At 44.1% G+C, this 24,013-nt stretch overlaps 1 protein-coding gene across 6 annotated transcripts in view; it reads right to left on the bottom strand.

Moving 5' to 3' along the window:
- LOC146801707 (OX-2 membrane glycoprotein-like) overlaps window positions 1-24,013 on the bottom strand; it is a 208,602-nt gene that overhangs the window by 120,854 nt on the left and 63,735 nt on the right. For 4 of the 6 annotated variants that reach the window (XM_085621171.1, XM_085621172.1, XM_085621173.1 and 1 more), the window contains exons 2-3: window positions 21,337-21,382; window positions 4,320-4,401 (exon numbers count right to left, since the gene is read on the bottom strand). In XM_085621171.1, the coding sequence (XP_085477297.1) occupies window positions 4,320-4,401 (82 nt within the window). In that variant the 5' untranslated portion in view covers window positions 21,337-21,382. The remainder of the gene's footprint in view (window positions 1-4,319; window positions 4,402-21,336; window positions 21,383-24,013) is intronic. The other 2 variants (XM_085621169.1, XM_085621170.1) reach the window with 1 other exon arrangement.

Raw genomic sequence — 24,013 nt, 5'->3', positions numbered from 1 at the left:
TTTGGGGCATGTTGGGATTTCAACAAAGGTTTATGTACACAGGAATTTTGCAAATACCGACATGAGTGCTCTAAGTGCGGGAAGAGGCATCCTCTCGTCAACTGCTGGGCCGTCAGACCGTCAGGCGGACAGCAAGGGCAGCAGGCAGGTGCAGGGATGTCTGGCAATGCGCAGCAGTCGCAGGGTGGACGGGGGGGGAAGGGGAGCACAGGGTTCTGGGCCAAAGGGCTCCTACGCCAATTAAATTGGCGCAGCTGGAGGAAGCATTGAGGGGTTACGGGAATGTGGAGGCAAGACAGACACTTTTGGATGGTTTTAAGTGGGGTTTTCATTTGGGGTACCACGGGCCCCGGCTAAGAAGGTGGGCGGATAATTTGAAATCCGCATCAGAGCACAAATTGGTGGTGCGTGAGAAATTGAGCAAAGAAGTGCGTGAGGGGAGGATGGCAGGCCCTTTTGGCGAGTGGCCAGTTCACAATTTGATCATTTCCCCTATTGGTGTGGTGCCTAAAAAAGAGGAAGGGCAGTTTCGGCTCATTCAACATTTGTCATGGCCGGAAGGGTCGTCAGTCAATGATTTGATCGATGAAGATGCTGCATCGGTGTCATATTCCTCAGTTGACGTCGCCATGTCACTTGTGGTGACCGCGGGCGCAGCTGCAGGCATGGCAAAGTGTGATATCAAGTTGGCTTTTAGGCTGCTACCGGTTCATCCGGATGATTGGCCTTTGCTGGGGATACAATCTGAAGGTAAATGGTATGCGGACAAGGCGCTACCAATGGGCTGCTCTGTGTCATGTGCTCTGTTCGAACTTTTCAGCACTTTTCTCCAGTGGTGTTTCACAAAACGCACAGGTCACAGCTTGGTCACACACTACTTGGATGATTTCTTTTTTGTGGGTTCCCCGGGCTCCTCGGAGTGCCAGCATGCTCTGGACACTTTCCACGAGCTTATGGAGGAGCTGGGGGTGCCGCTAGCACCGGAAAAGACAATGGGGCCTGATACTGTTATATCCTTTCTGGGTATTGAGCATGACTCAGTTGCAATGCAGGCTCGTCTGCCTGAGGATAAAAAATGCAAAATGTTGGCTTTGCTGGACATGATGTTGTCTAGGCGGAAAGTGACAGTGAAAGACATCCAAGTTTTGTTAGGTCATTTGAATTTTGCCTGCAGGGTAGTAAGGGCAGGACGGACTTTCTGCAGGCGCCTGGGCCGGGCTTTGGCGGGTCAGCATTTACCTCACCATCATGTGCGTTTGTCGGCAGGTGTAAAGGAGGACCTGCGTATGTGGTCTTTTTTCTTGCGCTCCTTTAACGGAGTACCACTGGCTAGGGACGAGGATGTACAGTGGGATGTGCAAATGTTTTCGGATGCAGCAGGCAGTGATGGTTTTGGTATTTACTGGCAAGGCCGATGGTGTGCAGAGAAATGGCCGCAGGATTGGAGGAATGGAGGGCGGAGCATTACTTTTTTGGAGCTTTTTCCGCTCCTGGTGGCATTGACCATTTGGGGCAAGGAGCTGGAGCATAAGAGGGTGCTTTTCCGTGTGGACAACATGGCAGTGGTGCAAATAGTCAACAGGCAGTCAGCAAGGGATGAGCAGATTTTGAAATTGTTGAGAGTGTTTGTGCTGGGCTGTTTGCGCTACGACATTTCATTCAGGGCTTTGCACGTGCCGGGTGTGGACAATGACATTGCGGATGCTTGGTCTCGTTCGCAGTGGGGGAGATTCCGTGGGCTGGCCAAGGAGGCGGACAGGACACCGACCCCAATGCCGGAGCATCTCTGGTCTGTCGGCAACGTAGGGTATTTCAACTGGTGGTAGGTTCTTTGTCTGTTTCCACTCATGCAGCGTATGCTTTGGCGTGGAGGGAATTTGTGTCATCAGGAGCTTGTAGGAGGGAGGAGTTGTGGCGCAGTTCAGAGGATGTCGTTCATTTTATCTTGGACCTCATTGAGAAAGGTTTGTCTAGAGTCACTATTGCTGGGAAGTTGCCGGGTATTTCCTTTATGGGTAAGCTTTTCTGGGGTTATTCCCCTTCTGCTGGGGAAATAGGAAAGAGGATGCTTGAGGGCTGGGCTAGGGAGCGGGGTGGGGCCGTTATGTCTCGTTTACCTATTTCTTGGCAGACATTAGCACGTTTGTTGGAAGTTTGCCTGCAGTTTGCAGGGATGATTTTGAGGCTTCGTTGTTTGCTACCCTTATGGCGTTTATGTTTTTTGGGGCTTTTCGGGTTTCTGAGTTCCTCGGGACCAAGGTAAAGCGGGGCATTTGTTGGCAGGAGGTGTTCTTTACGGACACAGGTGTGAACATTTGGCTGTTCAGTTCAAAAACGGATCAGAGGGGTGTTGGAAAGGGGGTGTGGTTAGAGGCAGGAACCCCCAGTTGTACTTGTCCGCTGCGTTTGGCGAAGCAATGGAAGATCCTATCAGGAGGAGATGGGGGCGATTTGGTTTTTAAGCATATGAATGGCTCACGCGTCACAGATTATCAGCTGTGTATGGTTTTGCGCAAGGGGTTACAGCAGATTGGTTTGGATGGGGCTCAGTTTGGGACTCACTCTTTTAGGATCGGGGCAGCGACTGAAGCGCATAACCGGGGTTGGTCTCAGGGTGACATCATGCGTTTAGGGCGTTGGTCATCGGACTGTTTTCATAAATATGTAAGAGCGAATGCAGCTGAGGCGCATGCGTCAACCCCTTTTTTGTGAGTCTCATTCTTGTTTCTGTTTTCAGGTTCGGTGGCTCGGCCCCACGCAAAGGAATTGACGGTGTGGATTGTGGGGCATTCCTTCGTCAAGTGGGCACATGTACAAGCGTGCAAAAGTTATTTTGGGGGAAGGTTGGGGTTCAATGACCGTCTTTTTCGGATTATCTGGAAAGGAAAAGGGGGAATGCTTTGGAGGGAGCTTATTCCATGTTTAAATAATGCCATGGTGAGGGGACAATGCCCTGATATTCTTTTGATACATTTGGGCGAGAAGGATCTTTGCGGCGTTAAAGGGGTGGTCTTATTGCGTGCAATGAAGAGGGATTGGCTTTGCTGAAGGAGCGTTGGTCGGGTTGCCATGTGCTTTGGACGGAATTGGTCCCGCGGAGGGTGTGGAGAGGGGCTTTGAACCCCAGAGCTATTGACAGGGCACGGAAGAAGGTGAATGCGGAGATTTCTAGATTTTGCCGCGATTTGAGTTTCGGGAGAGTGACTCACAAGGATATTCGTTTTGAGGCGGTAGAGTTTTTTCGGGGTGATGGGGTGCATTTGTCAAGGTTGGGCATGGACCTTTATTTGCTGGAAGTTAGGGAGGTTTTGTCCCGATGTTTGAACGTGCAGAATCATGATCAAGGGGTATAAAGTTTTCTTTTGTTGGGGGGCAGAAAGAGGGGTGGGTAGTGGTTACACCACCCCTTTCTTTCTGGCTGGCGGGGGTTATGTGAATTTTGGACAGTTTTACCGGAGGTTGGTTGAGTTATTTGTTGAGTTGGGTTATCGACAGGGAAAGGATAGGTTGGTAAGTTTAGTTCGGTTCCACAGTTTGGGTGGTCGATAGCTGTAAAGGGGCAGGCAGGGGAGTTTGGTTAACGGAAGGTTTGTATTTAGAGATTGTTGGTGGGGTTATACAGGAATGTAATGTTTGATATTGTTGTAATGTTGTAATGTACGGGCGGGGGCGGGTTCGAAGGAATTTAGGGGAGGGGGCGGGGTGCGGGGTTAGGTATGTTTTATTTAGTGAGGTTTAGTTTTGGAAGGCGTTTGGCCAAGGTTTTAAAATTGTAATGTGCACCTGTTCCAATAAAGCGGCCTTTTACACACAAAGTTTTTGTCAGTGGCCTGCTTCCCCCCCCCCCACCCCTACCTCCCAAAGCGCAGACATTACCCAAAGGTGTCAGAGCGCTGTACAATAGAGCTAGTTACGTTACAAGAGAAAAGTGGTACATAAACACACAATCCAACACAGCACGCAGCGGTGAGGACACAGCCAACACAGCACACAGGGGTGAGTTTCTGTTTTTATTTATTTAGTGCATTTTTATAAAGCGCGGACATTTCCCAAAATAATTAACTTTTTCTAATCCAACTGAAACATTAAACGTGTCTTTGTTTAGCTTTAAAATTTGGGCAGAATAATTATCATAATTTTTTTAAAGCGCACAATACAATGATTCACGTCCCGTCTGTGCCAATCCCCTGAAAAACGTTATGATTATGGGCAAGTTAACACAACAATTAAAGGTGGCTGCCTATCTCTGAGACAGCGCCTTTGAGATGGATAGACGTTATTCAATACAAAACGGGCTGAATGTTCAAAGTTATGCTTACCCTGTGCGCCGCATGCCACGTCACTGAAAAGCGCCAGAAGAAATCCACAGAAACTAAGGAGGGGGGCAGGCGGTCCTCTCATCTATGGAGATAGGAAAGATCTACTTTCAGATAGAACAGCATTACAAGGACTAGACCAGTTTAACACAACGCTGAGAAGGCAGCCACAACCATCTTTCGAGGAAAAGAAGGTTCTCAAAAGGAGGCTAGCGAGTTAGAATAACAAGGTACAGATATAACGAATTCCTTTACAGAAAGTGGGTGAATGCATGCATTCCAGATGGTGGCAGAACAGTCAAGTGAAAGTTATGGAACGTGCGCGGGATACACTTCAGCTGCAGTCAGCTATCGTGCTTGGAAAGCAAGCCGAGTCTGCTGTTCTGTCACATTCCATCAGGGCAAACACCCACCACACTCCTCCAAGCAAATTCCTGGCAAGAATGGCATCTATAAAATAATAGACACTCCCATGTAAAACACGAAAGCAGAATGGCTGAAATGTAGAGGAAAAATGCTGTCTGGTGAGCACGCAAATGATTTAAGACACGTGTTCGTTCTTCCAGCAGTCAGCGAGGTTCTTGCCACGGCAGCCCTTTACACATGCCACTTATGCAGAATATGAACCGGTAATGAAGGGCTGGGGAAATAACACTGTTGGAACACTACCTCCCAGCGAACTAAGTCTGGTCTCCACTTCTGACAACCATACTGAATAACAAGCACTGGCAAAGCCAATAGGTCTCCCCTATGCAAGAGCTATTGGCCTTGCCAATATGTTTAAGCCATGTGGTACACCAGCATGACTAAAAATTAGTGAGGTAAAGGACAGTTGCGTGGACTGTCGTTAAGTGGAGTACAGTGGAGTGCTACAGAGTTGTGTGGAGTGGCGCAGAGTTGAGTTGCACGGACTGTCATGGTTGGCTTTGGGTGTTGTGGAGTAAGTAGTGTCGTTAAGTGGAAGGGCGTAGAGTGCCAGAGTGTCATGGAGTGGTGTTGAGCAGAGTGGAGTGGTATACAGGGTGTTGTATAGAATGGTGTAGTGTGGAGTAGATTGTAGTAGAGTGGAATGGAGTAGTGTAAGAGAGCAGAATGGCTTACAGTGGGGTAGAGTGTCAGAGTAGAGCATCAGAGTAGTGTGGCACAAAGTAGAGTGGCGTGGAGTAGTGTGTCACTGAACAGAGTGGAGAAGAGGCATGGAGCGGGATAGTGGGAGTTGCGTAGAGCGCTTCTAGATTGAAGTAGTGTTGTAGAGTGGCATAGAGTGGAGTGACAGAGTGGGTTAGAGTGCCAGAGTGGAGTATCAGAGTGTAGTATTGTAGATGGAGTAGAGTGGCCTACAGTGAAGTGGCATAAAGAACAGTGGTGCAGAGTAGATTGGGGCAGAGTGCAGTGGAATAGAGTGCATTTATTTTGAATAAAGTGGTGTAGAGTGGTGCAGAGTATATTGCAAACGGGTAGAGTGCAGTGGCTTAGACTAGATTATTTCAGAGTGAAGTAAAGGGGTTAGAGTGGGGTGGTCAGGGTAGAGTGGAGTGGAGTGGTGCGGGGTAAAGAGGTGCACAATAGATTAGAGTGGTGCACAATGTAGTGGCATATATAGTACATTGGAGTAGAGTGCTTTGGTTTAGAGCGGAGTGACAGAGTAGTAAGTAGTAAAAGTATTTTATTTGATTATCCAAAATAACAAAGTATAAATAAAAACAATGCAAAATCAAATATGCCACGAGTATAAGAACGGTCACAGTACATACAAACTCCTGATTTTGGAGTTTATAGTACAGTCATGACACTTGTGATGGGTACACATTCGTCACAGAATATTAAAACACTCATGTTATATAAAAGAAAGTGCCAGTGCTACATATATCTAAGTGCAAAATCACAAAGTACATGACGCATTCTGATCTCTAAAGGACTCTGCATGAATAAAAACAGTAAACAAAGGTCCAGAATGTTAGCCATGCTTTATAATGATCATGAAACTATTTGTGGTAAAATCTTGATGCGTTTGTACCAAACATTGGTTAAAAAAATGGCGGACTGAAAACACAATTAGAGGTGAAGTGTCACTTATCAAAATCCTCTGGGCTACTAAATATCTGGTTTCCCCCTGGTTCTGACAAATTGGTTGTATCCACTTCCGACGAGGATCCAGACGCTCTGTGCAGAAGAACATGATATGCGCCTCGGTCTCAGGAGCCAGGCCACAAACTGGGCACAGGTTCAGAACAAGATCTTAACATTTACTTGTAAAAGATCCCCACGGTAGGGTGCCCAGCCAGAAGAGCACATACAAGCTCTTGGTTAATGGGAGAGTAATGGTGTCCAGGAAGGGCTCAAAGCTTGGGGAAATCTTGAGTTCAAAAAACTTTGTTAGATGACCCTTCACCCCCATTTTTTACATATTGCTCATGGACATACTCAAGTCATCCCACAATCTTTGCAAGCCCAGCCTTTGGAACCAGCTAAATACAAATTCTAGCCAGGGAACCCACATGGCATTAGCAGTATTCACTAAATCCCCAAGGGCATCTCTATAGCCGCTTAACTCGGGTGTAGACCAGCGGCAGACCCAGTACAATAAGGGCTTTAGTTGAGCCAAATCAGCAATTCTTTTAAGGCCTGGGTCAAAAAATAGTGGAGCAAGGAGGGTGCTGGCTGGTACAGAAACCAGCTTTTGTGCAAAGATGTTATCTGCAATAGCCAGCTGAGGAGTGTCAGCACAACCCCAGACCTCAGCACCAAAACGTGCAGTGTTTTGCGGTGTACACTTCCAGTGCCGGTGATAGAGGGAAAGCTTGTCTTTTTATAGAACCTTGAGATGGTATTGGAGCTGTGTTCAATTAGTAGCAAACTCCTAGTGAGTTGAGCTTCCCATTTAAATTTGTCAGCTAGCTTAACCCCCAAATAGTCGAAGCTATGTACTTCATTTGAGTACTTCATTAACAGCTCGAATTACAGTTTTTGGTGATGCCGGTCCCAAACCTCATACACTTGGTTTTGTTAGCGTTAACTCTAAACCCCTGGATTTGCAAAATCCTAGGAACTTATTGATCAGGATCTGAAGCCTCATAGGTGTTTTCGAAATAAGGAGAGAATCCTCAGCAAAACGGAGGATAAGAACCTTTCTATTATTTAGAGTAGGTGAATCGTTCCTACAATCCCAGAGTTTTTAGGGTTCTGGGGTGGATAGTATCAAGGAGTAGTACTGAGTATTTAGGGTTCAAAGTAGGCAGCATATAGGGTAGTTAGAGGTTTTTAAGGCTCGGGGGGGGGGGGGGTACAGGAGTAGTAACATGTTTTAGTGTTCAGAGAAAGGATTTTAACTATATAATGAAAATAAAATTGCCTACATTTCAAAATTTTAAAACCTAAATTTAGAAATTAATATTTAAAAGACAATTGTTATTTTACATTGTATTTAAAATTAGTTTATTTAGAACATTATGTATTTCTTTGTACATGTACCCATGTATAGGAATATCTATATATAAATATTAATGGAGTGTATGTATAAAAATATATTTGAATAATCTATATTAAAAAATATACTAGCTAAATTACCTGCAAAGTAAAGTAACTCCCAATGTAAAGTACTGTAAAGGATTCAATTGAGGACCACACACACCACTCCCACCCTTTGTTCTCTGGAAGGCGCCGAGCTATATCTTGTCCCTTTCCCAAATCAGATATCAGCACAAACTACATGGTTTCAACATCGAACCATCAGACACTTTCAGCGGATTCTAAATATTATGTGTGAAACTGCACAACTTGCCACGATTGCCGAAGGTAATAGGTTAGTACATTACAAAATGTTGAATAAAAGCCACAAAACAAATAAGTGACAGAAGGTCTCTCTCAACAATGAGAACGTCTGAAGTAACAGAATTAAGCACAATGGTGCTAATGTTTACAGATTTATCAGTCTATTTTCACTATCTATGAGAGGGAGTCTCAACATAATAATACTTCCACACAACAGTCAATCCTAAACTGGAGCAGAGGTGCACTTAAAATAACTCATTTGGATGCAAGTCTACTTTTTCCTCATCCCAATTAACTTGGACCACACTCTATAAATAGCAAAGAGACTGTAGCTTTTCTTCCCCCTTCTACTAGGAGTCTGCTTTAGCCCCACCATCTATTTTATTTACATACATTGATCTATTTAACAGAATTAAATGTTTGAAAAGCACACCATAACCCCTGCATCACAATGTTCTAAATCAGCGTTTAACCTTTTGACTTATGCAGACCCTCTGGGAATCACTACTGAAAGTCAAGGATCCCCCCACACATAATTGAACCTCAAAAGGATATACAAAATAGACAACCACATACACAAATTACATTTTATTTAATTTACAACAAAAGAGAAAATACAAACATCTAGAAATAAAACCAAATATTGTAAAGCACTAATCTGCCCATAAAAGTAACATTTTGATATTTGTGCATTTGTTTGTGTATGTGGTTCTCTATTATTATTTTAAGATCAATCGACATGCTAGCTCATCGCTTTGACTTTTTTTGCTCTTAATGAATACACATAGTTGTCGCACACCACACCTTTAAGGCTGCAAATAGCACATTCTTGATTCAGTTTAATCAACTTGTGCTGCTCTCATGAATCAAGCTGAGGATACCAATGTATTTGTGTAAGACTCCTCTTTCAAATTGCTTCACATTTAGATAGTTTTAAATCTTTTCAAATTTAACTTTTTATGTATATATACTTTAATCTTATACAATTATTTAACTTTCTAAACAGTGGCAGATTGACTGAGTGGGTACTGAGAGTGCCTGTGGGTCCAGAGACCGCAGGTCCAAGAACTGATGTTCTAATTAAAATACAATTGAAACTTTTACATTTTGAATTTTAAGTAAGCATACTTTCTTAATCTTCTAAAATGATTTCACTTTCTAAACAGTGGCAGACTCCTCGGGCAGGCGGTGACAGCCCTTATGGATCCAGAGACCACAGGTCACGAACTGATGTACTAAATAAATTAAAATAAAGTAACAAATGCTGCTCAAGTCTACTGAGGAGACAGAGGACTTTGATCTCCGAGGAGTTACAGTCAAGGAAAGAGAGCAATGGTGATAACAGTTAACACAAATTCTAGTTCATTTAGATGAGCTGTGGCTAAATACCTTCTGGAACGAACAGGAGTGGGCTGTAAGAAACTGGATCATTTTTTTGGGGTGGGTGACTACCCACCTCTGAGAATAATCACAACTCTTGTCAGGGTGTACAGTCAAAGTCACTAAATTATCCTGAGCTCAAAACTCTGGTAGCTATAGTTCACAGTATACAGGCTTACCTTAGGGCAATGTGTAAAGGTTTTATGCAGTAGCAAAACAGTAATAAAGTCAAAATGAAAAACTAAAATCCCAAACCAAGTAAAAAATATACAGTAAATGAAACAAAATGACAAAAATCAATTAAAGGGAACTAGAGATATACATTAACGTTTTAAGTAGAAATGACACCAAGAAGCACAATGTGCCAATGATAGTCGATGGTTGCAGTAGACTGGGACCTATGCACAATTTGAAACTGACCACGATCAAGCATGGGTCGGATAAACCAACCAACTTGGTACTGCTCAAAGATTTTATCTTCTGACTGGAGTCCTCCAAGTCCAAATCCACCAAAGGAGTACACTTCTAAAGCCCCTCAGGACCTAAGGGAGGCACTTAGAGACTCACAGGGTGTAAGGCAGAGTGCAGCAGGGTCCAGTCCAGTTGCTGCAAGTCAACTGTTCAGTTGCAGAACAGGCTTATTATAGCTTGCTGTACCCTCTAGCGTGGGCAGGAGGTGTGCCTTAAGGTTATTAGCGTTCACTTCTTTATTCTGGGTGCTAGAGGGAGCAGTTTCAGTCTTTCAGGGCTCTGTAGAGGGCACAGACAGCAGATTTATTCCTCTTTTGTTCTTCCAGCAGTGTTTTGAAGTGGGTATCTGGGGGTGTCACATTTATGCCTGGCACTAGCTAGTGGGTGGAATGACTCCTGGACACGCCCTAACCGATAGGGTAAGGTTCCCAGGGCCAACGCTACCTACTTTGGGCATTTTCCAGATGACAAATGTATTCAGCTACACTAAACTTGGGTTTTGAGGACTGGGTGTTTGTGTGTGGATTCTCTATGGAAATACTACTGCCCTCCCACATCTAACACTAAAATCCAGTTTGAAGCAGCAACTGTACCCACAATAAACTCAGGGATAGAAGTATGATAGGACAAATGCAGGGTTCTCCAGCAATTCATTTAGAAAGTTTTGTATAGCGCGAACCTGACCCTAGAGCAGAGTTCTTCAATCTGGGGGGGGCGCGCCCTCATCTCAGGGGGGGCGCGAACTTCACCGGAAAATCTCACCTGCTTCTAATCTAAACGTAGAAAGTACATTTACTTCCTGCATTTCTTCCCCTTTTCAAATGGGGCTTTTGGATTGGCAAACTCCTTCGTAGCAGCCAATCAGCACTCAATAACGTCACCACTGACGTTACACCAATGAAGGGGACAGCTATACCGATAGCAGGAAGTGCCGCGAAATGAGGAGCATAAAGCTCCTGATTCGTCCACTTTATGGGTATTGTGGCGTTTCTTCAATCCTGCCATTTGCTGCCTTTCACTGTCTTCGTTGGTTCCCGTCTTGTCGAGGTTATCCTGGTGATCTGCAGTTGACTTCATCGACGTGAAGAATTCTTGTGCTGATGCCCTGGCGTTGTCCTGTTGCTGTCGGAAGATTGAAACCACCAACAGGTAAGTGTATAATACTTTTACTTTCTCCCTATTACTTGTAGCCTTATGTGCAAACATTCTCCTTTCAATGCTGCCTAGTTTCCTCAGTCGGACTGAGGTGGGCGGGGGAGGAGGCCGGGGGAGACAGGGAAAATCTAACAGACAAGACATGCTCAAGTTTTCGCTGAGTCGGGCTGAGGTGGGCAGGGAAGGAGGCTGGGGGGGGGGGGAGCGAGGGAAAATCGAAGAGACACAACTAATTTTAAGTAGCTTGCAACGGGGTACAACGTGCTCATATTTTCGTAATTTAAACACACCTCAAGGTCAGAAGGACTGTCAGTAACAGAGGAGTGTTTATCTTCTGGGAGACTTGCAAATGTGTTCTCTGTGCCCCAGTTGTGCAAGGTATTGTAATCAGAAACTACTGTTGAACCGTTCTCTTTGAAGGGTTCTGTTAATGTACAAAAGGGATTTTTATCTTGTTGGAATTGAGTGCATCATATAAAGTAGATGTGGGAGAGGGAAGGCAAGCTTGGAACGAACGTCCGCTCACCCAAGCTAGTAAACAGTTACCAGCAAACTAGCGCTCGTGTGCAGCAGATTGTGCAAATAAAATCTATTTAGAAAGGGCCTGTGGCTATCCCTACTCCCTTATGCTGCAGCTGTACTCTGCCTGGCTGCCATCTCCACCCTTCCTCCCTCACACACACATGTATGCCCATGGATTGTGTAAATAAAATCTATTTAGAAAGGGCCTGTGGCTATCCGTACTTATTCTGCAGCTGCACTCTGCCTGGCTGCCATCTCCACCCTGCCTCCCTCAAACACACATGTATGCCCATGGACTTTTCTTTTACAAATCAGCAATGTAATTTTCTTCAGAATACACCATGTAGTTAATGAAAGTGAGCCGAGCAGCGCTGGTTACACTGAGTCACCTAATAATTTGGAAAATATGGGCTTTGAAATTAAACGCATTTTCATCTTAAATACACACTTTTCCATTTAGGTATATGTATAATAATTCAACCAAGCAAAGGCTTGTAATTCTGTAGGCTGGGCTGCACACAGGAGAGCTACTCATGGGTAGCTAGAGAGCTACCAGTAGCTTGCGAGCTACTTTTTTGAGAAGCCTGATCTACTGTTACACTGACTTGGTAAACTATGAAAATGTGCTTTTGCTGGTGCAGTCACGTTGCTCAAATGGGTGCAATTTAAGATATCTATGCTTCCCTCGTCTTCATTGCTTGATTTGTGTCACTCATAGTCGTTGAAATGTCAGTCATAATTACACTGAAATTATGAAAATGTCACGCATCGCAATGCAGAGCAAGGTTATTTTAAATAAAATTGCAATGGGGCAGGACGTGCCTATACTTCTGTAGTGTAAAGAAACCTCTCTGGGGGTTTCAGCAAGGCCCGTAGGAACATCACAAGGGAGAAACAAACTCTGTGTGCCCAATTATAGACAATTAAAACCTGGAACACGGCGCCTTCTGCTGTTGAAAGAGATTTTCATTTTTACATTATTACAAAAACGCCTGCACTCACAAAGGAATCACAAATTCACTCTTAGGCAGCCACTTGTTACCAGACAACAGAAGCACACAAGAATAAAGACGTTTTATTTTCAGGAAGCAAAGCAAGAGTGCATCATCCTTATGGAATCTGTACACACAGCACAGAGAAAAACACACATGCAACCAGAGTCTCGCACCACAAACGCATGAAGGGAGTGAACAGATTTCATGAGAGGCTAATAAGAAAGCTTTTTAAGAATTTCACTGTAGTTTTGCAGGTGTTGCGCACGCAGGGCGTTGCTTTCTTCAGCACACTGGTGCCTTCTTGCTTTGATTCTAGTTGTACCACTATACTGCTATCTAATGTGGGTTATTTCTATTGGTTTCTACAGCTTTCACTTGGGTGTTTAGTTCACCCCCTCCCATGCCCCACGCCCTACCACCTTTTATTTGCAGCAGCCACCACTAGAACCAGGGCAACAAAATGGACTGGCAATCAAGACCTTGCCACCACTGTCAGGAACGGTGCACTGTTTGAGGAGCCCGTCACATATTTTGCAGTCTCTCTTTCCTATTGTTATCCAATGTGAAAAGCCATTTAAATGTTATTTTGAGGACTCTATTTCATTTGATGTCATTTGTATATACATCTTTGCTATGTTTCCACAAAAAAACTGCAGGCTTGAGAGACTGCTTCCTTTCTCAAAGCCACTGGCACAGCAGCTCAACTATTCTATGTGCTCTTTGAATATGAGGCTTTATGTGTGGGAAACACACTAGGTGCTTGCAGGGCCAGCTTTAGAGTTAAGGGCGCCTGGTGCGACAATCTTTTTGGGCACCCCAGCCCCCAATAACCTCCATCTCCACAGACTCCCTCACTACCACCTCCCATAGTGTCACTCAACTCTTCACAGTCCCTTTCTTGCATGCATTTCTTTCGTTTTATATTGCTACTCATACCAACCATAGGGTGTCAGAGCACTTTGCATCACACACATGTTATACACAGTGCTTAATTTGTGTAAAAAAAAAAAAATAGGTGCTGGTGTCCAGAGCTCTGCTCAAATGCCCAAAGCCAGCAATATTTAATGTTAGTTTTCCAAATATGTTGTTTCGTAATCTGTCATGCCTTTAATCCACTACCAGTCACACCTTGCACCTTTATCTCACTTTTGCAGTTTCCTGCTTTCTCCCTCGGTGGTTTTTTTCGGTCTTTCTTTTCCTCTTTCTTCCTCTTTGTGTGTTTGTTTATTCCTCTCTTTCTCTAGGTAAATGTGCGATGAGGAAAAATAAGTGACGGTCACCAAAAATGAGTGCCCGGTGGAAGACAACCACCGGATTAAATTGAGCACTGGTTACTCACAATCAATTAATCTTGTGTATAAAGCACTCTATAGGAAATGTTAGACCAAACAGTGAGGAATACAGTTGTGTGATCTGCATGGTATACATTCTTTGCAGCAGGCACATTAACCCTCTGCGCTACATTATGAGTCAAAAATGCCACTAGACAAAACTTCTTCTCTCTTCAGCAGAAAGATTAATCACCTGTGTTATCTTGACATTTTTTATTGTTGCCAGAAAACTGCTAGACAGCAAGGAAACAGCAAGTACTTTTAAAACCAAAAGTTATTGAACACATCGGCTGTACCAACATCAAGCGGGCCCTGGGAATTTGTTTGGTCAGTATGGGCTTGACTTTGGGGTTTGTAGGCTTTCTGGGAAAAAGACAAATTGGGGATTATACCCGAGGAATATTTTGGCCATAAAATGCCCAGTTTTCTAGAACTTTATGGTGTACAATGGAGCATTTGATTTAATAAAACAATACAACTAAGCAAAACCCACCCTCTCTGCATTTGTCCACTATGCTCATTTGCATGCTGCACTTGGATTGATACTTTCCACCCCATCAAATTGAAGGGGAGGGTTGTGGTGTTATAGCCAGAGCTGTTGACTTTGTAAGTGGGGAGCAGGGTTTGAGTCCCATCCTCAGCGCAACATCAAGTGATCTTGGACGAAATAATGTAATTTATCCGTGAGTAATGAGACCTTTCTGACCCTGTGTAATGTAACTGGTGCTCGTTTTAAGCGTTCCAGTGCCCAGGAGTTTGCACAATGTAAAACTGTGAAAAAATTATATATATATTTTTTTAAATAACATTTTATTAACAGTGAAATCTGCAGCAGTTACAACAGTCGTGACACTTAAGCAGCAATTATTTATACAGGGTACATGTAAGGGCATCGGAGACGACAGGCATCACATCAAGGGTATTTAGCACAGAGACTAGACAAGCATAAAAACTTTGTATAGGCGATTCCCAGAACAGTTTAGGACCAGGGAGGCCCCAACCCACGTAGTGTAGGATTAGGTGTCTCCAAGAGCTCCGGCCAGCACACCCACACCCAAGTTGTCTAGTATGGCCCGTCTCTCTCGTTGGAGTTCTACCGTGGGAGAAATGCAGATGTCCCCCCCGATACGTATTCCACCTTCCCCATTTGTGGTCCCACTTTTTGGGGCAGCCTCGACCCATATAGACCGTTTAAAAAAATTATATTTTTAAAGTAATTTATTGGCATTCATTTTTCCCAATATATCAAGGTGGTGTCTTAACTGATGGAGTCTTAGCCTGGGCATAGGAAAGATTTATATGTTGAATCCAACATTTTTAGAAGGTACAGTGTGGTGGTACGGAGTATCCCAGTAGCCCCCCTTATATCTTTTATAGATGCCATTCAGCAGCACACGTTATATGGACAATTTTTGATGCTATAGGATTCTTCTTCCCAAGTGCTTTTTTTTGCTCTGGCCTTCCCTCTGCAATATGGTACAGGCCTAAGAGCAAAGACCAGGGTCCCATGAAAATTATGTACAACCTCTTGAGCCGGTCAGAGACGTGCCCGTACTTAAACCGCTCAATAACCATGATTAAGATTTCTGGATTTGAGAATCAAAGACAGTGCAAGTTTCGCATAGCAACGGTCTGGGTTATACAAATAAATCAAAATACATGCTCATCCAATCCTTTGCCTCTCTGCAGAGGAACTGCATGTGTTGAAATATTGGCAAGGCAAAAGAAAAGGAAACTTGTCGCTTACAGGAGAGTGGGTGTGTTGGTTATGGGGGATATTGAAGTGAAGGAGCTCCAAGGAAGTACTTTCAAGATGAATTTAACAAGCTTGAAAGAATGGTAAGCTAATGTGGCCCTGCCAGAAATCACATTCTTAACTTGGAGATCATGTTTATCTTACCAGCCGTCAGGACTTGAAACTAATAACTTGCATATCATGGCATACTTTATTTGCCCTTAAGATAAGGCAGCAGGTATCTTCTAGGCATGTCATTCACTCCCTTGCCAATCACTATGATTCTGATCTCAGGGGAGCTTTCATGATGTCTCATGCAAAACATATTAAGAACATGCACGTAATATTTCTTAAACATTTTCTCTTCATTGCAAGGGAAAACGCTTTTTGATCGCTAGGCAGAGGTCTCCTATTCAAGCAGCAGGAACATCCGAGGAAGTGAATAAGAAGGTGCGCATTTGTTTTTGATTGATGGGTGAAGGGGCAGTGCTGAAGTTTCCCCTCATGAACCTTTGAACAAGTAACTTGCAGAGCCGCAACGGTGGTATACAGCATATACATACTGCAGCAATTATGGAAGCACTTACTTAAAGCCTGGGTGAGCTGGAATTACTTTTGAACCCACTTATCATAAAATAATTTTTTCATCCCCTTTTTTTTTTTTATAATATAAGAAGAATTTTTGTGAAGATTTTTTTGAAACTACAAAACCTGCTCTACCTCATGAAGCTGTAAAATTGTAGCCATGTACTATTCATTAACATGCAGCTTCGGAATTTTGTATCTTAGGTTAAGCACAATTTGACATGGACCGTTTCCTGCTGCCAAAAGATGGTAGAGTGGTCAAGCGAAAGGCTGAAATAGAAACAGATGGAGAGAGAAAAGCTGCAAAAACACGGAAATATGATGCCTCCTAGTTGGACTTTGGGTTCACCTGCATTGTTGTTAGTGAAGAAAGTGTGTTTAACATTATTTGCCAGTGTGGTTTGTGGCGTGATCTTAGCTAATGACAGCTTGAAGCCAACCAAACTGAGGCGTCACTTTGAAACGAAACATGGGTCTCTGGCAGGAAAAAGCAGAGATGTTTTTGCCAGGAAGTTGCAGGACATAACTCAGCAGAGAAGCGGTGAAAAAGGCGGCAAATACTCCAGGAAATGCATTAAAAGCTTCATACCAAGTAGCATACCACATTGCTAAAAACAAAAGGCCCTTTGTAGATTGAGAAAAAGTGATTCTCCCAGCATTGCTCGACGTGGCTAGGACAATGCTTGGTGAAAAAGCAGCAGAGAAGTTCAAAAGCATACCCATCTCAGACACAACAGTTTGCCGCCGCATCTCTGACATGTCAGAAGATATCCAGGGACAGCTAAATAGCCCGGTTGAAATCAAGTTTGTTTGCTGTGCAATTAGATGAAGCAACTGATGTGTCAAAGGATGCCCATTTAATTGCTTATGTTTGATACTGTTATGAAACACTATTATTGGAAGATTTTTTTATTTTGCAAGCCAATCAAGGGGCGAGCAACAGGTTCTGATTTGTTTGACATTATCAATGACTTCTTGCATATCCATGGCTTAAAATGGGAAAACTGTGTTGGAATCTGCACAGATGGTGCTCCTTCAATGTGTGGTGCCAGGACTGGCCTAAAAGCGAACGTGTTGAAAGTGGCTCCACATATTCTGTTGACCCACTGTATGATACACCGGGAAGCCCTTGCTGTTCGAAACAGACAGTGAACTTGAGGATGTGCTTAATTCTGCTATAAAAATAGTAAATTTTATAAAGACTCATCCCACAAGAGCTCGTCTTTTTGCAATTTTATGTGCAGAAATGGGAGCCGAGCATGATGGCTTGCTGTTTCATACAGAAGTGCGGTGGTTATCCCGGGGGAAAAGTGCTGACTCGCATCTTTGAATTAAGGCATGAAGTACGGCAGTTTCTTCTGTGGTTGGACCCTGGCAAAGCAGAACAGCTATGCAATCCCCGCTGGCTTGTGCTTTTAGCATACCTTGCTGACATTTTCGACAAATTAAATTCCCTGAATCTGTCTCTGCAAGGAGCTGAAATCACTTATTTTACAATGAAGAAAAGAATAACTGCATTCAAGAAGAAGCTGGAATTATGGAGAAGACTAGTGGAAGAGGGCCTGTTTGAGTCGTTTCCATGTTTAGTAGATGCTCTTGAGGAGACTGAATATGAATTTCCAAGTGTTGGTGAGATAATAAAAAAAATCACCTGACGTCTCTCAGGAACAGTTTAGAAAAGTATTTTCCTGAGGACAGCGATCACATCAATGACTGGGTCTTTCAACCATTTCTGGAAGACGTGGGGAGCCATCTCCCGATTCGCATGCAGGAAGAACGGATTGATCTCCAAAGTGACAGCACTCTGCAGATGCAATTCAGCAAAGTCTCATTGGGAGAGTTTTGGCTGAAAATGTCTGCAGAACATTCAGCTTTGAGAGAAACTGCTATCAAAACTCTCTTGCCTTTCAGCTCGTCCTATTTATGTGAGGTTGGGTTCTCAGCACTTGCAGTGTTACCGGTCAAGACTAGATGCGGAGCACAACCTGAGGATGGCAGTAGCATCCTGTGGCGAAAAACAGGCACACCCATCACATTAATGTTAGTGGTGTTATTATCAATCTGTCAAATCAAGTGTTATATGTGTAAAACAAAGCTTCATAGTAAAAACAATTAGCGCACATTTCATCTTGGAAAATTTTGTGTAATAAACCTAACCAAACCCACTCGCAAACCTGCAGTTTACTAAACACTCTTATTGTGTTTAACATTATTTGCCAGATATCGCCCGTGATATGCAGGTGGCAGTCGATTATATAGTGTGCCAGATTCCAGAAATTTCTGTCGGGTGGTGGGAGGGGGGACATCTAAAACAAATTAGCTGGGGGGCTCAGCCTACAAAAGTTTGTAGACCTCTGCCCTAGAGGGTATCGGAGTGCTTTACATGAAGAGAACATGATTAGCAATTGGTCTGATCAACATGCAAACATATGCGTGGGCCGAACATATAAATTAAAAATAGGATAACAGTGGTTGGACTGGAATAAATCCAGTACTAGGAAGGACAATCTACATAAGAGTTTGGTATCTATACCTTTTCAAGGTCAACGATATATTTACTTAGGGTAAGAACTTAGTCAGTAGATAAGATTTGGCTTCTCTTTTGAAGGCGGAGGTAGAGGAAACTAGGCGAAGGTCAAGTGGTAAAGAGTTCCATATCTTGGGTGCGATAGCCGAGAATGTTCTAGCCCCATTTTCTTTTAGTAGGTTTGTTGGGGTTTCAGAAGCAAGGTGAGCGCACTTCATGAAGATCTGCTGCCCCCAGATTTTTCTAGGTTTTGGGCAGGTAACTGGGGGTGTTGAAGTGTAAGAATTTGTGCGTCATGCAAGCAATTTTCAGTTCGGATTCTTGCTTCATAGGATAGCCAGTTTAAGGTTTTTAGGGCTGGTGAGATGTGCTCATTTCTTTTTGTTCCGAGGACAAGCCTTGCTGCTGCGTTGAGGGAGGCTCTTAGTGGGACCAGTTTGTATCTAGGTGGGACACAGTGTGGCACTCCCATAATCCTGTCTGGGTTTCCGCAGAATGCTCAGTTGGTAGTTTGCTCCTTTGGTGGCTGCACTAATTTGACTCTGCATATTTAGGTGTTTGTCTAATGTAATACCCAAGGATCTGGTAGAGTCTATGATATGGGGCGAGTATTTGAGGGCTGTGAGATGGTTCAACCACAGATCAATCTCGGGGTTGTTATTCGGCGGAAAATAAGAAATTCAGTTTCATCAGCATTGAGTTTGAGGTGGTTTACCGTGAGCCAGAGGTGTGTATTTTGTTGGATGGAATTGAGGGATATAATGTCATCTGGAGAGGCGATTTTGAGATATAGCAGAGTGTGATCCGTGTACATATGGGAGTGCTTGTTAGAAGATTTTAGGAGGCTTGCTAGTGGTTCCAGGAATAGGTTAAAGAGAATGGGTGAGAGGATCTTTGAGGAACACCAAGAGTTATTGCATGGGACTTGGAGAGAGATCGATTCATTTTGACTCTTAAGGATCTGTTTTGGAGGAATGAAGAGAACCATTGCAATACCACCCCTGATAAGCCCATTCTTTGTTCCAGTAGTTTCGGTAGGTTGTCGTGTTTGACCGTGTTAAAAGCAGCAGATAAATCAAGCAATATTATAAGCAATGAGCACTCAAAAGCAATTTTTCACTGTGGGATACACAAACACGGTCTTGGCATCCTGTTCTCTCCCTTTCAAGTGCACATCAAATGTTATATGTAACTTGTAAGCAGGATTTGACACTCCAGCAGTATGTGACCCTGTAATGTGAAAAAGGATGCACAAAAGCCTGCATATTCTGTGAGGGTCAGAGAAGTCATCTCTGCTAATCCATTCAGGTCAGCATGTCAATCACAATGTTCTACTTTGTAGCTCATGGGAGGAATTTCACCACCATTCAAATACTAATCATTCCAAAATAGTTAATTAATTATTTTTCTGGCTACTCCTATTCCTGAGCTACAGTAGTAGGATTTTGAATCTGTACTCCGGTTTTAAAAATAGGTCAGTTGCACGCACCACAGTGAAAAATGGCTTTTGGGTGCTAGTCACTGCAAGGACATGTTAACATTACATTTCTACATGTCCGACTTTGAAATACTATGCACCCTGCCTTGTAGAATAGAAGGCCTACATAGTAGTGACATTATTTAAAAGGGTTTATTTGACCTTTTCAAAAGGGTTTATTTTGACCAGTTGAATGGCTTACAGTTTTTACATTGTACAGTCTGGCTACAAAGGGTATGCCTGAAGCCATGTTCACAATGTCACTATGGTGGATGACACAATAGGTGTTGCATTCCACTGGTGGCATTTAACTTCCAAGACTTGGTCACACTTTCTTGGTCACACTTTGTACCATATACTAGAGACTTACAGGCAAGTTAAATATTCCAATTATCAATATGCCAATTTAATGAAGGTAAAATGCACATTGTTCTAAAGCCAGCACTAATATAGGATCCAGCAACAGGTGAAAAACCTGCTTTGAAACGGTGGATTTCCAGCACAGACATTTTCAAAATCTCAGGAAATCTTGTTCAAGTGTGAGGCACAGGGCAAGGGAGCATTGGAATGTAGCACTTCAACAATGAAGGGACACTTTGAGGGGATATACATATGAAACACCTGGGAGCGGGGATGATGGTTCTGCTGTAGTTTTATAGTATGCGACTATTGATGACACTTCTAATGTACTGTGCAATGAGCTATTACTGCTGTATCAATTTGCTCTACGGACCTTTTGAGCATTGTAGTGCTTGGATTGTTTACATGCCTTTTTCAATAAAAAGATTTAATTATTTTAAAAAAAGAAACAATGAAGGGAGCTCCCAATGGACTTCTGGGGATTGGACGGTAAACAGATTCAGAGATGCTGACCCTAACCATCTGGCATGGTATGAAACTTAAGACTTTCATATCATATAGTACAGTTAGGACAGCCAACCTATTATAAAGTAGAGAGATTTATTTGTGTCTGGAGACCTCTGAGACTTTGACGTGCTACCATCCCTGCCGTTGGTTAACATTTTTCAGCTCCTTAAAAGTAGAATGTTTTCACTGAGTTTATCTACTTGCCTTTAAAGCTCCCTTTTCTGCTCACTTCATAGCCTCCAAGCCAATGCTAGGAAGGAAAAGAATACTGTTAAAAATATAAACATGACATTGAAGGTGACTCTTTGACCTCGAAGGGAATTTGGAAGGAAACAGCTGAGGTCAGGAAATGTGGATTGTAAGAAACAAAGCAGGGACTGGCAACAAAATGCAAATACTGGAAGACATTAGTAGGATACAGAGTTTGATAATGAACACCTAAATAACAGCCAACATACAATTCAAAGAGAAACATGGTTAGTGGAGCGATGGTTAGCCAAGCCCTCTTCCAATACCCTTACAATGCATGGATTTAACAACGGTCTTTTTTTTTTTTTTTCTAACCATTTATTGAGATCTTTTATATTGAGCCAGCTATCGGCTCTAAACTGGAACAATCACAACAGTCTATGATTTTGAATTAAAATTAAAAGAAAGTTACCTGTAAACAACAAGCATTCCCTTCTGCCATCCATAAGCAGTAGAACTATCAACAAAAAAGAAAGTCTGCGGAGGGGATTTGGATCTGAATCCTGTACAGATGTTTATTAACCCCTTTAGTGCAATGGGCGACCTTATGATGGCCTCCGCGCTACAAGTGCAATGCGGAGGATATCAACTGGTAGTCCAAAAGGGTGAGGCCTCCGCGCTACAAGTGCGATGCGGAGGATATCAACTGGTTGTCCAAAAGGGTGAGAGCGGGTGACCCTCCTGTGCTTGCACTGGAGGTTCCCCTCCAAGTGGTCACTGATGGAGGGACAACCTGCAATCACTTTTGCCCCTCAGTGATTGTAGGAAGGTGGATATCTGACTATGGTTACCCCCAACTTTTTGCCTAGTGTCTAGCTGGTTTTTCGACTTAGTTGGCCTGAGATCCTGCCATTCAGGATCTCAGCCTGTCTGCTCTCTCTTTAAAATGGACTCCATGTACCCTAGGTACATACACAATTGATAAGGATCACCTTATTGGACCCTGTACAGTGTACCCTAGGTACCCAGGGCATAGGTTTACCCTAGGCCTCCCAGGGGCTGCAGCATGTATTATGCCACCCCTGGTCTGGCCTTCCAATTTGACACAACTGGCTGATCACTCAGCTGGGGTAAGTTGGTGTACCCACCTCTTACTTAGGTGTAGTATGCCTATACCTAACCTTAAATGGAACACATGTTAACCTATAAGTCACTCCTATGGCAGGCCTTAACAATCCTGAAGGCAGAGTGCTTGGTTTCATGTGAGATGGTGCTCTGGCATGAGCTGAGCCTGTCTGCAGTAGTCGGAACAACTTCCTTCTACCGTTTCCAGATATCGCCATACCATATACTCTTAAGTGCATTATGAACCTCGCGGTTAAATGCTATCTTTGGTTTGGCTTTATCAAAACATGTCGAGTAAGGTGTCATACGAATTGGAATACTAACCCCTCGCCAATTCTGGCGACGGGGTTAGCATTCCACCCTCCTAGAGGGACACGACATGTACAGAACCTGAAACCCGGGTAAAATCAGACATAGCCTCAGCTCCACAAAATGGACGCTGCCACCACAGACACAAGTCTGCCCTCCTGCTGCTGGGAGTCCTTCCAGCTTGGGAGACGTGGACAAAGGGTTTCCTGCCAGGGGAGGTGCGAGCACCACCCCAGACAGGATTTTGTGTATTGGTCAGGTAGGGCTTGAAAAGAAACAGGCATGCCTGAGGCTCACAAGGAGCCTCGGTGCATATGCCAGTTCAAACCGGTCCTGGGGCACACCAGCCACAGACCTGGGGCGAGCTGGACAAAGGATTGGGGGTGTAACCACCCCCCTTCCTGGTCCCACCCTTAGGGAGGGACCTAGCAGGTAGTCCGGCCCCTAGAATCCGCTTAAAGGTAGGAGCTGTGTCCTAAGACTTCAGACATCCTGGAATCAACTTGAAACTAAGAAGAAGACGGGAACTTCGACGTTCTGCTGCACAGAAGACTGAAGGAAATCTCCCCTATGGTCAGGGAGTGACCATCTTGCTAACGCAAGCACCAACCAGCGAATCGACGTCTGCTTTGCCGCCGCCTCCCGCCGGAGCCCGAGCCCAGAGACCGACAAGAACTGGACCTCCAGACCTCTCACAGCCCGATCCACAGTCCCTGCAAAGAAGGAACCCGTGGAGGCACCGAGACACGTGGAGCCAGCCATCTTGGAAGACACTCGACAAGCTGCAAGCGCGACAACAGAGGCTCCCTCCGCGTTGTGCTTTGGGTCCTGAGAAGCCCAACATCCGAGCAGCATCTGCACCAAAGGTGAGCCCTCCAGCATCACCACGATCTGCGTGGGGCCCCTCTGCACTTTGCGACTCGACGCACCTACCCGGTCCCTGGCCCGTTGGCTAGTGGCCATCTTGGCGAACCTTTTTGAAAACTACAACGCTGGTCTGGTTGCTCCAGACTGGCCCCTGCTTCCCTCCAAAGGAGGAGCCCCTCTGACCTTGCAGGTCAGAGCTACAAGCTTTCTTCGATTCCTGCGACTCCTGCTTTTGCCAAGGCTGGTTTGCTTCTTCTGAGTCGCCGACACCGCCGACAGCGAGAGCCTGCGTGGGACAGCTCGTGTACCGACTCCTTGACGTCGTCGACCTTCAGGGACCACGTGGCTGCAGAGACAAGCTACACCTCTTCACCTGTTTGCACCAGACATC

This window comes from Triturus cristatus, chromosome 8, assembly GCF_964204655.1.
Source record: "Triturus cristatus chromosome 8, aTriCri1.1, whole genome shotgun sequence".
NCBI classification, from domain to species: domain Eukaryota; kingdom Metazoa; phylum Chordata; class Amphibia; order Caudata; family Salamandridae; genus Triturus; species Triturus cristatus.
This window is presented reverse-complemented; position numbering and strand designations above follow the sequence as displayed.